This window comes from Eurytemora carolleeae, unplaced genomic scaffold (assembly GCF_000591075.1).
Source record: "Eurytemora carolleeae unplaced genomic scaffold, Eaff_2.0 scaffold324, whole genome shotgun sequence".
NCBI lineage: Eukaryota > Metazoa > Arthropoda > Copepoda > Calanoida > Temoridae > Eurytemora > Eurytemora carolleeae.
In genome coordinates, this window is record NW_019396266.1 from 1 (window position 1) to 15,888 (window position 15,888).

General features: G+C 31.3%; 1 protein-coding gene across 1 annotated transcript; it reads right to left on the minus strand.

Annotated features, from left to right (window-relative positions):
* Positions 1 to 6: 6 nt before the first annotated feature.
* On the minus strand, positions 7 to 11,346 carry LOC111699691 (uncharacterized). Its single transcript, XM_023470415.1, has 14 exons — positions 11,151 to 11,346; positions 10,573 to 10,700; positions 10,115 to 10,258; positions 10,023 to 10,046; positions 7,788 to 8,046; positions 5,286 to 6,336; positions 4,977 to 5,176; positions 4,145 to 4,221; positions 3,836 to 3,937; positions 2,514 to 2,655; positions 1,196 to 1,273; positions 1,076 to 1,140; positions 566 to 617; positions 7 to 494 (listed from the first exon to the last, which is right to left on the minus strand). Exons 1-14 carry the CDS (start codon positions 11,268 to 11,270, stop codon positions 375 to 377), a joined length of 2,562 nt encoding a protein of 853 aa, XP_023326183.1. The 5' UTR covers positions 11,271 to 11,346; the 3' UTR covers positions 7 to 374.
* Between the last annotated feature and the right edge of the window lie 4,542 nt (positions 11,347 to 15,888).

A 15,888-nucleotide genomic window follows, 5' to 3' on the forward strand; every position in this document is an offset into this window, starting at 1 on the left:
ATGATAAAAACAACGAATTTGGGTCGGAAAGCAGATGATAAAAACAACGAATTTGGGTCAGAAAACCGATGATAAAAACAACGAATTTGGGTCAGAAAGCAGATGATAAAAACAACGAATTTGGGTCGGAAAGCAGATGATAAAAACAACGAATTTCAGCATATGTTTACAAGCGAATAGGTCAAGTACATTTTTTGAGTCATCTTTGATGATTGAGCCTTCAGAAGCTTCCAGAGCTGCCATATTTCTTTTTTTACGGAATTGTCGCTTTAAATTAATAGTTTCCGTTTGATTGGAGTTCATATACGCTGTAGATTAGCTCTAGCTTTCTTAATTAAAAGTTTTGACCTATGGTCTCATTTGCGCGTTGTCTCTTACGGATTCATCTGATTAAGTTGGTAGGTTATGAGAAAGTAAACCATCAAAAATGCAAGAGTTGTGAACAGGAATATCACTTTTCCTTTCTGGTTCAGATGCCGCGCTTTCTTCAGTCCCTACATTATGTTATTTTAAAACAAAATTAAAATATTCTTTTAATTATAATTAATAAAAACAGAATTTTTACCTTTTCCTTTTGATTCTCCAGCACAACTTCAAAAATGATGAGAAAAAACACACTATTCGTTCATATTTTAAATTTTTATGAAAAGTAAATTCAAAATGTAATTATTTTTTAACAGTGGTGCAGTAATGTGCAAATACTGAAATTATTTCTGATCATATCTATATATTGTTTTAGTCATGAGACTTTAGTATTAAAGTTCTAAAAAAATAGAATTTATAAATTTATAAAACTTCTTTTATGTAATTGAATATTGTATTAAACTGGTATTGCTTAATTTTATTGAAGTAATCATCGTGCTGTGTTGAATCAGCTTTATATAGAACTATATGCTAATTTTTTTGATTTAATGAAAATAAAAAATAAAATTAACTTAATAGGTTTGCTTTATCAAAAACCATCCTAAAGTAAAAAGACGAAGATAGAGCATAATCGTAAAAGCCATGAACCCTCTTCATAAAGAGAGTATTGAAATATTTAATATTTAATTATTAGAAATTTTAAATCTGAATCCTTGTGATGAAGAATAGAAACCATATATCTATCATAATAAGACCAGAAGTAGTTGGAACACTGGTCTAAACAAAATTGCGTATTTTTAAAGGAAAAGAAAATGGTCGAGAGTCGACCTACCTTAATTGTTGCAAGTAGTGAAACCAGGACAAGAAGAGCTGTCATTGCACCCATCACTCGTTCATTAAACAACTCAACCTTCAACAAAAACATTTGTTCATTTTATGAATACCTAGCTTGGGAACCCATCACTGCCAAGGTTACTAAAAGTTAATCCTGCCGTTTACCCGCACTTGAACAATTTTACTGGGAAACTAAATTTTCGCTATTAAAGTCGACCCACTCAACTTACAATCTCTATATCATAAGCTAAGAACATTACCCCCGTGGCTCTCCTGAGTTCCCCAATCAAAATTTGAGACAAACCGGTCGAGGGGTTCCTAAATTATGATAGGACAAACAAACAAACACCCAAACAGAGATTACAACTTTGTATCTATATATAAATTTGGCTTGTTTGTCTGTCTGTTTGTTTGTATCCAATAAACGTCAAAACGGCTGAACCGATCGGGCCCAAATTTTTTGTGGGACATCTAGGGACTCCAGGGAAGGTTTATGAATACTAAACTAATTTGTAATTTGTAAATTGTAAATTGTAAATGCCTACGCGTATAATGGCAATAGTTTAATTTTTACTAAACTAATTTGTAAATTGTAAATTGTAAATTGTAAATTGTAAATTGTAAATTGTGAATTGTTAAAGCCTAAGCGTATAATGGCAATAGTTTATTATTGACTAAACTAATTTGTAAATTGTAAATTGTAAATTGTAAATTGTGAATTGTAAATGCCTAAGCGTATACTTAAAAACTTTCATTGTGGATATCGAGTTCAGGAAAATTAGAGATATCTTCATAGACTTGATCAAGCATCATCCACAATTTAAATGAGTTTTTACTCTACTACTTTTTCAATGTTTTAATCTCCTAATCCTTAACGCTATTAACAGTAAAAATTACTTAATCTACAAGATCAAAAATATGGATTAATGCTTTTTGAAGAAGAGATTAGCTATACAAAAGTTGCGACCCCTCGGCCCTCGTCTTGATGTATTCGCCTTAACAGTACTATACCTTGATAAATAGTGTAAGATAAGCTAGAAACCGGAAGATAAAGGTCTTTTTGTATACACCTTAACAGTACTATACCTTGATAAATAGTGTAAGATAAGCTGGAATAGAAACCAGAGGATAAAGGTTTTGTTGTATACACCTTAACAGTGCTATACCTTGATAAATAGTGTAAGATAAGCTAGAAATCAGAGGATAAAGATCTTGTTGTATACACCTTAACAGTACTATACCTTGATAAATAGTGTAAGATAAGCTAGAAACCAGAGGATAAAGGTCTTGTTGTATACACCTTAACAGTACTATACCTTGATGAATAGTGTAAGATAAGCTAGAAACCAGAGGATAAAGGTCTGGAAGAAGATGGATAAGATAAGCTGAGAGTAAAGTCGGTCCAGTTCAATCGTGAATATAAATAATGACTTCTTTCCTTCCACTTCCACATTCCAGCTAAAATAGATCAATATAGAAAAACTTTACGGTTTTGTTTACAGGAATGGTCTTAGTTAAATATTAAAATTATTAAAGGAACTGTAAAGGAAAAATGAAAGGGGGTATAGGCTGAAAACTAATCACTTTAGCTCTTGAACGGGACCCATGAAAGTTATATCTGATGTTCCTGTCTCGAGAAATTGATATAAAACGGTGTCAAATTTATACGAAAATTCATATATATACAATGTTGTATAGCAATAGTGAGTTTAAACAGATCATATTCAGTAAATATGCAACTAATCTGAAAACGAAGATATCCCAGAGAAACCTAATTGTAACTTAGGTTTTCTCCAGTTATTTTTTTTATAATTTCTATTTTTATTTTTAATAGATAAAGTTGATACTATATTTTATAAGTCCGTGTATTACGTCAACAAAACTCCCACCAATGGTTGTGCAGCATAGTTTTCACTCGGTCATGGGTCTCTGTCTGAATCACGTGACCCGTATACTGCACTCTCATAGGTGGAAGTTCTGGTGACGTAATACAGACTAATAAATAATATTATCAATTATATCTATTAAAAATAAAAATAATAATTGTAAAAAACCTAACTTACAATTATGTCTCTCTGGGATATCTTCGTTTTCAGATTGGTTGCATATTTGCTGAAAATGATCTGTTTAAACCTACTATTTTTATACAAAATTATATAAATGAATTTTTATATAAATTTGACACAGTTTATATCAATTTCTTGAGACATGAATGTCAGATATAACTTTCATGGGTTGCTATCAAGAGCTAAAGTGATTAGCTTTCAGTTTATACCCCCTTTAATTTTTCCTTTACAGTCCCATTAAGTAGAAGAAGTTATGTATTATGAAATTGGTACGAATTATTGAACACCCATAGTCTATATGGTAGAAGGTACCATTTATTGTATTGTTTATTTTAAATACACTTGATCTCGACAATAAATGTGGACACTTTTAAATTTTATGATAAAGACTTAAATGATTCCTCTTTGCAGGGGTATGGTTTGATACTAATGCTTGATCTCGAGATTCATGATACAAAAGTTTAGATTACTTTTTCTCTTATGTTCTCTAAATATGATGTAACGAAGTCTAATTATGCATAAGTCGTCATTTAATTTCTGGGTTTCCTGGGATTCCCTGTCCCCAATCTAACCTGAGTTGTCCAACCCTGAACTCTGTCAGCTCCTTTGGTCCCAAGTAAATGACTGCAGCATCAGAACCTGGTGCTAGTCTTAGTGTTCCTTTTCTTCCTACACTGAAAAGGAAAATCTTTTTAAAGGGAGAAGTTTTTAATTAATTATAAAAACAGATCTTAAATTCTTTTTTTAGTAAATATATTATAAACCAATATTCTTTGCGGGCTGAGATAAATTCAAAGTATAGTTTTTTTAAAGAAAAAAAGAAAAACCAAATTTTTCTTGGATCTCGGGAAAATCTGGTATTTCTAATTTATTTTGAATACCTGTGCATTATAGACACATTACATCTTTGTTTATCAAACGGAAAATTGAATATATTCATATTGCAGTGGAACTGAACCTAAATGGAAAAGTTAAATTGAACATATTCATATTGCAGTGGAACTGAACCTAAATGGAAAAGTTAAATTGAATATATTGATATTGCAGTGGAACTGAACCTAAAATGGAAAGTTAAATTGACCATTTTCTTATTGCAGTGAACCTAAATGGAAAAGTTAAATTGAATATATTAATATTGCAGTGGAACTGAACCTAAAATGGAAAAGTTAAATTGAATATATTCATATTGCAGTGGAACTGAACCTAAATGGAAAAGTTAAATTAAATATATTAATATTGCAGTGGAACTGAACCTAAATGGAAAAGTTAAATTGAATATATTCATATTGCAGTGGAACTGAACCTAAAATGGAAAAGTTAAAGGGACTGTTGGCGTAATTTCTTAAGTGACCTTCCACTTAAAGAGTGAAATGTTCTATTAACAATGGTACTTTATAAACCATTTGCGTAGATCAAGGATTAATGGAATACCCTTCTTTTTTCATGGACACGTTTTTTTTTTGATTGTGGTTTCTTTACAAAAGTGACCTTTGAATTTATGTTCCAAAGACAATGACGGAGACTATCAGAATTTAACATGTTTTAGAAAACAACGATATATTCGTCAACCTTACTCAGGAAGAGATTTAAAGGGTAGCGTTGTAAATCGGTCAAGACATTGTTTTTTCATATATGATATATTTAAAATTACATCTGTTCATTGAAATGAATTATTTCTTAACGTTCAAATAAACGTTTTCTTGGTAAACCCACCTGGTATCTTTTAGATGTAGTTAGGATCACGTTTTCCCCTGGGAACTTGATTTCTTCCATAGAATCAGAAATAGTAAGGATTTCCTTGGCAGCTGTTGTCGTTGCTTTCAGAGTAAAAAAGTCATCAGTAACAGTAGTTCCGACAATACCGTTTTCAAACATGATTTCTAGGGGCAGCCATATCAGGGATTTAGATTGATCTGAATATTTATCCACTTACTTTTTTGTAATATAAATGATAATATTTTTTTTTGAAGATGTGATAAAAATGAATGCTTTTTATCAATATAATTTTGAATATGGATATACCTGAAATTTCTGTATAGATTGTACTAGTGTTGTTATATTCCGGCAAATATTTAGCAATGATTCTCGGTTCCGTCCAAGAAATTGTTATATCCAACGTCAATGTCAACTTTGACTGCATGTTGTCAATTTCATCAAACTGTACAATTTCAACAGTTGTGAATAGATTGCTTAGACTGTTAACGAGCTGGGGTGGTTCAAGGAGATTATATCCCTCAATAGGAGTAATTATTGTACAATCGTCCTCGTCCGAGTTATCCTCACAATCTTGTAGGTTATCACAACGTTTTGTCAACGGAATGCACTGCCCGGAATTACAAGTGAACTCGGAAGACAATTTACAAATAGATACAGTTAGTTGTCGGAGTGAATTGTCTAAACCACAAAATGTATCTTGAACAACCCAGTTAGATCTGCCAATAAAGTGATCACCGCTTGTATTGGAAAAAGCCATCTCTGTATTAGGAACATTTTTTATAATCCATGTACCATTCTGTTTAGTTATTGAACCACCTACATAACCTATGTATTGATAGGTTGATACAAAGAAGTAGTTAAAAGAATATGTTGTTACATCACACAATCCCTTTAGAGTCATCATTGGAACTTTCTCAAATTCACAGATAAAGCAATGTCGGGTGTATTGGCAATAGATATCCTGTTTTCCTTGCCATTTACTGTCATCTCCCATAACTGCACAAGTGTCTATAGTTGATTTCTTTTTAAAGAAACTGAAGGAGGTGTTGTGTCCGAAATAATCAATCCATATTCGGTAACATGAATCTATGTTCTCCATTAGCATACCATGTAGTTTCTCATTCTCTTCCTCGGAATTCGGAAGTGCTAGAATACCCCCGTGGACTTTACAGAACTGATTTGCTTCATCAAAAGTACTTTGTTCCGTCATCAGAAGGTGTGTACTTTTAGAATTGCAGAGACTGTCTAGTGTGATATTTTTCAAAACAGTTCCATGAAATTCAATAAAATCCGGATTCCATGCAAGAACATTTCCTTCTAGTAGCATCTTACATCTTGCAATATCTTCAATTTCATTCTGAAGAAAATAAATAGTTCAAAAATTTGAAATGTTACATATTTATATATTACTATAAATTCAAGGCGCTTCGCACCCTTCTTTCTAGGCTTTTAAGGCGCTTCGCGCCCATCTTCTATTTAAATTTTGAACGTGTTCTTTTTGTTTACATTTAAAAACAAAACACATTTTTTTTTTATTTTTATCATTCATAAACCTTCCCTGTGGTCACGTGATGTCCCACAAAAAATTTGGGCCCTATCGGTTCAGCCATTTTGACGTTTATTGGATACAAACAAACAGACACCCGAACAGACAGACAAGCCAAATTTATATATAGATAACAAAGCATAAATGTACTACAGCAAATAATTTTGTTAATGTGTTAGAAATTAAATATTAAGATAAGATCTTTTGGTCGCAAAGTTTCTGTCATTCAATGCATGAACAAATATTTCCGCGTGCAGTGTTCCTTTTTAAGAATAAAGCATAAAGTTCTTTGATCTATTAAATTCAGTCATTTTAGAAATTATTTATGATTTGTACATTGATGTACAATGTACATTGATGTACAATGTACATTGATGTACAATGTACATTGATGTACAATGTACATTGTTAATCAATGTACATTGATTTACAATGTACATTGATTTACAATGTACATTGATTTACAATGTACATTGATTTACAATGTACATTGATTTACAATGTACATTGATTTACAATGTATATTGATGTACAATGTACATCAATGTACAATGTACATTGCTCTTTAAAAAATTAAAAAGGTATTGTAGCGACGAAAGGAATAAGACCAAATGAATAAGACCAAATGAATAAGATCAAATAAACTGACTGAATATATATTTATCAAAAACAGTATTTATACTAGATGCAGTATATCATAATCTAAACAATAACATGTGAAGTATGGAATATGCTGTGTACTGCATTCCAGGAATCCAGGGGCGCCACAGTATCATTAAAGTTGTAGATTAACAATTGTATCTATATCTTTTTCACAACCCAGAAAGCTTTTTTTACTTTTTTTAACATTACAAATAAATCAATCATTTTTATTTCTAAAAGTTGTTAGTTAATCGTTGAAAAAAAAATAACAATCCATCAACCATTTTATATTAAATATAATGTAAACAATATAAATATGTAACTTTCCTATTCCTTTCCTTTCCTTTTTCTTTTCTTTTATTTCTATCTTTATATTTTTTAGAATTGGGGGGAAATATTCCCACAACCTCAATTTTTGGAGGTTTTAAAATATTTTCTCCTGAAACACTTCATTTTGAATGCTTTTGTTATACTTCATAAATAAATAATGACTTACTTACTTACAGTTTTTTTTAGGTATAGTATTTTTGCTTTTTAAGTCAAACAAAATTCCAAAAATGTTAGTTAAAAACTTGAGCATGCTGTTATGCAATTCTTTAAAGAATTATAAAAAAGCTTACTTGGGAAAGAGAGTAGTTCCACATATTAAACCCTGATACCCTTCCTCGGAGGGATTGTTTGCTGTCAAATTTATAAATAAATCTGTCTGGTTCCTGGCCGATCATCATGGCATAGGGCAAACTTTTATTCTGCAATCGGACAAAATTGAAGGAATTCAAGGATTCATAATGATTCTTCAATTCACCGTTGAGGAACACTTTGTTAACTTTATCCTGGTAGATCCAGCAAATATGCTTCCAGGTTCGATGAGAATCAAAGCTAAATGCATCAAGTTAAAGATTATGTTTAAAGGGATTCTAGACGTATTTTATAGGGACTCTCCAGTTAAAGACTTATTTAAAGGGATATGTTTAAAGAGATTCTAGACGTATTTTAAAGGGACTCTCCAGTTAAAGATTTATTTAAAGGGATTCTAGACGTATTTTAAAGGGACTCTCCAGTTAAAGATTATGTTTAAAGGGATTCTAGACGTGTCTTAAAGGGACTCTCCAGTTAAAGATTATGTTTAAAGGGATTCTAGACGTATTTAAAGGGACTCTCCAGTTAAAGATTATGTTTAAAGGGATTCTAGACGTATTTTATAGGGACTCTACAGTTAAAGATTTATTTAAAGGGATTCTAGACGTATTTTAAAGGGACTCTCCAGTTAAAGATTGTGTTTAAAGGGACTCTAGACGTATTTTAAAGGGACTCTCCAGTTAAAGATTGTGTTTAAAGGGATTCTAGACGTATTTTATAGGGACTTTTCAGTTAAAGATTTATTTAAAGGGATTCTAGACGTGTCTTAAAGGGACTCTCCAGTTAAAGATTTATGTAAAGGGATTCTAGACGTATTTTAAAGGGACTCTCCAGTTAAATATTTATTTAAAGGGATTCTAGTCGTATTTTAAAGGGTCTCTCAAGTTAAAGATGTATTCAAAGGTATTCTAGACGTATTTTAAAGGGACTCTCCAGTTAAAGATTGTGTTTAAAGGGACTCAAGACGTATTTTAAAGGGTCTCTCAAGTTAAAGATTTATTCAAAGGGATTTTAGACGTATTTTAAAGGGACTCTCCAGTTAAATATTTATTTAAAGGGACTCTCCAGTTAAAGATTTATTTAAAGGGATTCTAGACGTATTTTAAAGGGACTCTCCAGTTAAAGATGTATTCAAAGGGATTCTAGACGTATTTTAAAGGGACTCTCCAGTTAAATATTTATTTAAAGGGACTCTCCAGTTAAAGATTTATTTAAAGGGATTATAGGCGTATCTTAAAGGGACTCTCCAGTTAAAGATGTATTCAAAGGGATTCTAGACGTATTTTAAAGGGACTCTCCAGTTGTGTTTAAAGAGACTCTAGACGTATTTTAAAGGGACTCTCCAGTTAAAGATTGTGTTTAAAGGGATTCTAGACGTATTTTAAAGGGACTCTCCAGTTAAAGATTTATTTAAAGGGATTCTAGACGTATTTTAAAGGGACTCTCCAGTTAAAGATTTATTTAAAGGGATTCTAGACGTATTTTAAAGGGACTCTCCAGTTTAAGCTTTATTTAAAGGGATTCTAGACGTATCTTAAAGGGACTCTCCAGTTAAAGATGTATTCAAAGGGATTCTAGACGTATGTTAAAGGGACTCTCCAGTTAAAGATTGTGTTTAAAGGTACTCTAGGCGTATTTTAAAGGGACTCTCCAGTTAAAGATTGGATTTAAAGGGGCTCTAGACGTATTTTAAATGGACTCTCCAGTTAAAGAGTGGCTTGTTCAATTCACAACGGATGCCCTTAAACCTCTATCTAAGGAACAAAAAGGAAGATTTTCTCTCTGAAAATGTGTCGAATTCTGACAATTTTCCTCATTGTATCTGCAGCATAAATCCGAAAGGTACTTTAAAAGACGAACTATTATTGAAAACAACCTATTTTCAATCATAAAGAAATGTCATTCATTCAAAATAATACTCAGTTCAAAAAGGGCACTCAATTGTGAATCGGACATAAATGAATAAAGGACCACTTGAAAGGATTTGAGTATTTGCCACACACTCTGATTGTCTAGTTCCTATATCTGAGCAACCCAATTTCGAAGACCTTAGATATTTCAAACTATGAATTAGCTGTTGGATCAAAGAATCTAAATTTGAAATATCAAAAGTCTACGTCATAAGGTTACAAACATAAAGGGATTATAACTTTTTAAGTCTTTGACAAAGACTCAATTCCTTTTACATACAATAAAAAGCTTAATGAATTGTGTACCTTGCAAACGAAGTCACTTCTTTTCTAAAATAGAAATATTATTTTTCTTACTTTTTCGATTTACAAAAATTAAAATAACAACTTCAGATTACCCGATTTCTGGATCTGCATAGAGTTCTGATATAATGGATATTTGTTTTCCATCCTGTCCTGTTGTTTTGTTTGGCATTATGTACATCTGCAGGCTGTACATATGAACATCTTCATCCGGTCCGGATAAAAATGTCCAAACAGTGCTAAAAAATTTGTAAAATCTCAAGAATGGGACAGTTTAAAAAAGGTAGGAATCAGGTGTTGGCTCTAATTAGAAAACAAGTAGAATTTGACTTGTATACAGAAATGTTGCCGCTTGCTTTTACTTTATTAAAGTATAAATTGTGATGGATCAAACAAGCAAAGATCTACACCGCTAGGTTGCAAAAATATGTGAATTAGAAAATTAGTGGGTTAGGCGAGTAATCAGTTTCTTTATTTACAAATTGTATTTGATAATTAAATCCATCGTTCAATAAGTATCTGACACATCTGACACATTAAGTTTTTGACAAACCTTTGTTCCTCGTTATAGAACTTGTTGTACATCCAGTAGCAGAGTGAGAATTGATCAAGATTAACCGAATCCCAATCTCCAGATACAGGTTTCATCTCAATCCAATCCGTCTCACCAATTATGTCCTCCTTAAAACAAGATAAATTAAAAAATATTTTAATAATCGATTTTATCACAATTGAGATATTGATCCTGTAAGGTAATGTAAGATTTCCAAATCAGAAATTCATTTTTTCAACTTAATTTTTCAACTTCTCTTGACTTTAAAGGGAGTGTCCTTGTAATTTTAAGTGACCCATTATCAAAAAAGGTACATGCTCATTCCACAACTATCCCTTTTACACATTTTAGTGGGGTGTCTGGATGAGATATCCATTTTTTCCGCTAAAACTTGATAATTTTCATTGTAGCTTTTATCAGGAAATGTAGAAAATAGTCAAAATGCAACACGTTTTACGTATGTGGAAAAAATTGTTTTATAATTTTTGAAAGAATCATGCATAGGATACCTTTGTGAATTGAACATGCCACTTTATAAAAGGATCTGGGTTCACCTGAAACTACTCTGGTAGATTTACCTGTATAGGAACTATAAATGTATTTAAACAGGAAACCAGTTTAGGAAAAGGTAGAGAAAGAATAAGAAGATAAGTAAACATTAGCTTTAGTAATATCATTTTAGTTTTTAACATTCCCATTCCTTTTACATCAGCAAGTTCAGATACAATTTTGAAATAAAACTTTTGGTATTTTATATTAGCGTGTAACAACCGATACCAGTGCTGAGCAAAGAGTAAACTAGAATTTATACTGTTTTAAAATTCTAGTCAACATTAAAGTAAATTGAAAATATAATGGTTTCATTTGTGAAACATATAAAACACCGCTAATAATGTTAAACAAATTAGGGAAAATATATTAACTTTACATTTCTAAAATTTTTATTATTCATATGGTTTAAGTTATATTTATAGTAACAATTGTTATGAGTTTCAATTCTATAAACGTTCTTGGTAAATATTTACAAATACACATTTTAAAAATTAAAATAATTTATCTTTATCTTTAATGTAATAATTTCATTAAAACAAACCTAACTAAAATCTTTGACCAGATATAAACCGGATATAAACCGGATAAAAACCGGATAAAAACCGGATAAAAACCGGATAAAAACCGGATAAAAACCGGATAAAACCGGATAGAACCGGATAAAAACCGGATATAGATCACATAATTTTCTAGGAAATTCCATTTTATGAAACTGCCCCATGGTATGGACTGATCTGCAATAATATAAACCAATGATAATTTTTTTTTAAATGTCCGGAACATTGATTAAACATTATAATTCAAATTCGAAATGCTCTAAAAATTATCATCTCCAGTATCCCTGGAGATATTGTAAACTTTTAAATATATCTGTTTATGAAAATTATCGTAAATTTGTACTGTAAACCTTCGATCGTAAGAAAAGTTAAATTATAAGTTTAAAACGAGCAATACGAACAGACTTTAATAAATGACCAACATGCTCAGACTTATCTCTGAGTTCCGTGCTAACCGTTAACTAACGGATAAAAAATGATTAACGTGCCCAGACTTATCTCTGAGTTTCATGCTAACCGTTAACTAACGGATAAAAAGACTAACTTGCCCAGTCTTATCTCTGAGTTTCATGCTAACCGTTAACTAACGGATAAAAAATGACTAACGTGCCCAGACTTATCTCTGAGTTTCATGCTAACCGTTAACTAACGGATAAAAATGACTAACTTGCCCAGTCTTATCTCTGAGTTCCGTACTAACCGTTAACAATTGGATTAAAAAATGACTAACCTGCCCAGTCGGATTAACAAAAAATGACTAAGGTGTCCAGTCTTATCTATGAGTTCCGTGCTAAACGTTAACTAACGGATTAAAAAAATATGACTAACGTGCCCAGTCTTATCCGTGAGTTTTCACAATAGCACATTCATCAAAAGTAAAATTACCTTAAATTTCTTTTATTGTGGTTTTACAATCAAAAGATTCATGAAAAATATTTCATAAGTTTGATAAATGTATGAAGACTCACGGTATGAATTCCATCAAACTACCTTTAATAATAATAAAAATATAATTTTATCGCGACGTACCACACAATCAAACAAATTGTATGACAAGGAACTATAAATTGCTCAATTTAAAATTTACAGCAGTGCACATCAAAGTGTGTTATGAATATTTGATTTAAAATAAGTATAAATTTATAACCTATAATAAAACAGTTTGAACCCTTTATTTCACAACGCGAGAATGAAATACTTTCCAAATTTTTTCAACGAGTATGATTAAGAGGAATGAGAAGTGTTAATATTGTTTTTTTTTGTTTTTAGTATGTTTTTGGTTGTATATTGTGTCATGTTTGTATCTTGCGTTAAATTTGTATATTGCGTTCATTTTTTTTATCTTGTGTGCATGTTCATATCTTGTGTTTATGTTTGTAACTTGTGTTTATATTTGTATCTTGTGTTCATGTTTGAATCTTGTGTTTATGTTTATATCTTGTGTTCATGCCTACATCTTGTGCTCATGTCTGCATTTTGTATTCATTTCTGTATCTAATGTTCATGTTTGTATCTAATGTTCATATCTGCATCTTGTGTTAATGTCTACATATTGTGTTCATGTGTGTTTCTTGTCTTCATGTCGATATTTTGTGTTCATGTCTGCATCTTCTGTTCATGGCTACATCTTGTGTTAATGTGTGTTTCTTGTCTTCATGTCGATATGTGGTGTTTATGTCTACATCTGTGTTAATTTTTTTAAATGATCATGTTTATATCTTATGTTAAAAATTATATCTTTTGTTCATTTTTATATATTTTGTTCATATTTATATCTTGTGTTAGTATTTTTATCTTGTGTTCATATTTGAATATTTATTGATAAATTGTGCTAATTTGAGAGCCTTGTGTTTGTAATTATATTTTGTTTTAAATATTTGTGATTCTTGTATTAATGTTCAATGTTAATGTTCATGCTCATGTCTGTTTTCTTTCTTATTACGTTTATGTGTGTATGTCTGTGAGCTCCCTGGCTGCTATAGTACCATATATTTTGAATACACTTGACCCACCCTTGTCTATATGTCTAGCAACTCCCTTCATACAAACTCATAATTTCAAGTTCTATCATCCAACCCTATCTAGTCAAAGTTTATTTTTATTATAAACAACGGGGATTTATTTTTCCAGTTAATGACAACTCCACATTGAACGTATACCTCCGACAATTTTAAAAAGCACAAAGATAGCACTATATAGCAGACCACATTTTATAAATTCCTCTAATTGTTTCTAAGTATAAAGACGACCTTCAAGTGATCCATCAACGGTCATGTTTCGTGAGATACCATGCATATAAATGACAAACTACTAATTTTTGTCGTCTTCTGTTGTCGACGCAAAGATTTTTAATCATGCCTTAATAAACTTCAGACAGGAGACTTCTGTAATATACATGTAATTTATTTCTACATTAAATAAATCTTTTCATCTATATTTTTAAAGTAGTAATCTCCGTTTGTTTGTTTGATTCGATGTTCGATATCGATCAGGTACCCCTTGACCGATTTGCCTCAAATTTTGATTGGGGAACTCAGGAGTACCACGGGAATGTGCTTAGTTTTATTTATAATGAAAAAGTGCTAAAATTGTAATTTAGACCAAGCGTGGGTAAACGGCGGGATTATTTATGAAAAACTTGGGCAACGCTGTGTTCCCAGGCCAGTAAATAATATATTTTCAAAATTTTGGAAAACTTAATTTAAAACCAAATTCCGAGATAAACTGAAACTTTCCATTAAAAGATTTGAGTTTGCATCATTAAGGAATAAATATAAATGTCCACGCAACTTTTTAGAGCCTAGAATCAGACCAGTTTAGAGCCTAGAATCAGACCAGTTTAGAGCCTAGAATCAGACCAGTTTAGAGCCTAGAATCAGACCAGTTTAGAGCCTAGAATCAGACTAGTTTAGAGCCTAGAATCAGACCAGTTTAGAGCCTAGAATCAGACTAGTTTAGAGCCTAGAATCAGACCAGTTTCAAGGAAAACAAACTAATTATTGAAAATATGCTTGATCACCATCTCTGCATTCCAGTTCCAGGGTGCTTGAAGATCCTCTTTCTTGTAATAATTTGTATTTACCTGCAAGTTTGCCACCTCTGTTTTAAAACATTAAAGCAAAAAAAAATAAAAGGTTAGCTGCATAACCTCGGTAAATTAAAAGTTTAGCTGGATAACCTCGGTAAATTAAAAGTTTAGCTGCATAACCTCGGTAAATTAAAAGTTTAGCTGCATAACCTCGGTAAATTAAAAGTTTAGCTGGATAACCTGGGTAAATTAAAAGGTTAGCTGCATAACCTCGGTAAATTAAAAGTTTAGCTGCATAACCTGGGTAAATTAAAAGTTTAGCTGCATAACCTCGGTAAATTAAAAGTTTAGCTGGATAACCTGGGTAAATTAAAAGTTTAGCTGGATAACCTCTGTAAATTAAAAGGTTAGCTGCATAACCTCGGTAAATTAAAAGTTTAGCTGGATAACCTGGGTAAATTAAAAGTTTAGCTGCATAACCTCGGTAAATTAAAAGTTTAGCTGGATAACCTGGGTAAATTAAAAGTTTAGCTGCATAACCTCGGTAAATTAAAAGGTTAGCTGCATAACCTCGGTAAATTAAAAGTTTAGCTGCATAACCTCGGTGAATTAAAAGTTTAGCTGCATAACCTCGGTAAATTAAAAGTTTAGCTGGATAACCTCTGTAAATTAAAAGGTTAGCTGCATAACCTCGGTAAATTAAAAGTTTAGCTGGATAACCTCGGTAAAATTAAAGTTTAGCTGGATAAAAATTTATTTTTTCCAAGTAAAAATTGTTTGTACCCTTTCTAGGCAGATCCCCCAAATAATTTAGATAAATCAACAAGCAAAGAGGGACGAAAATGTTAAAACCCCTCTTTATGGAATTAACTTTCTTAGATTTATTACTATTTCCAGTTTCTTTTTCCAGTTTACAATAAACATTATAACTGCACATTTTTCTGTTGTTTAGGAATTATGTATTTGCCACAAAATCTAATTTTCTAATTCCTAATTCTTTGCAATCAGATGGTGTATACCTTCGATATTAAAAACTTAGATTATTTGATCTTACTGAATTTATAGTTAGAAATATTTAAGGTTTACGACATTGGGTGCAAAGATATAGGGAATCAAAAATCATAGTTTATGGGTAAGAATCAAATCTTTTAACGAGGAAAAATTCGTAACTAAATTTTT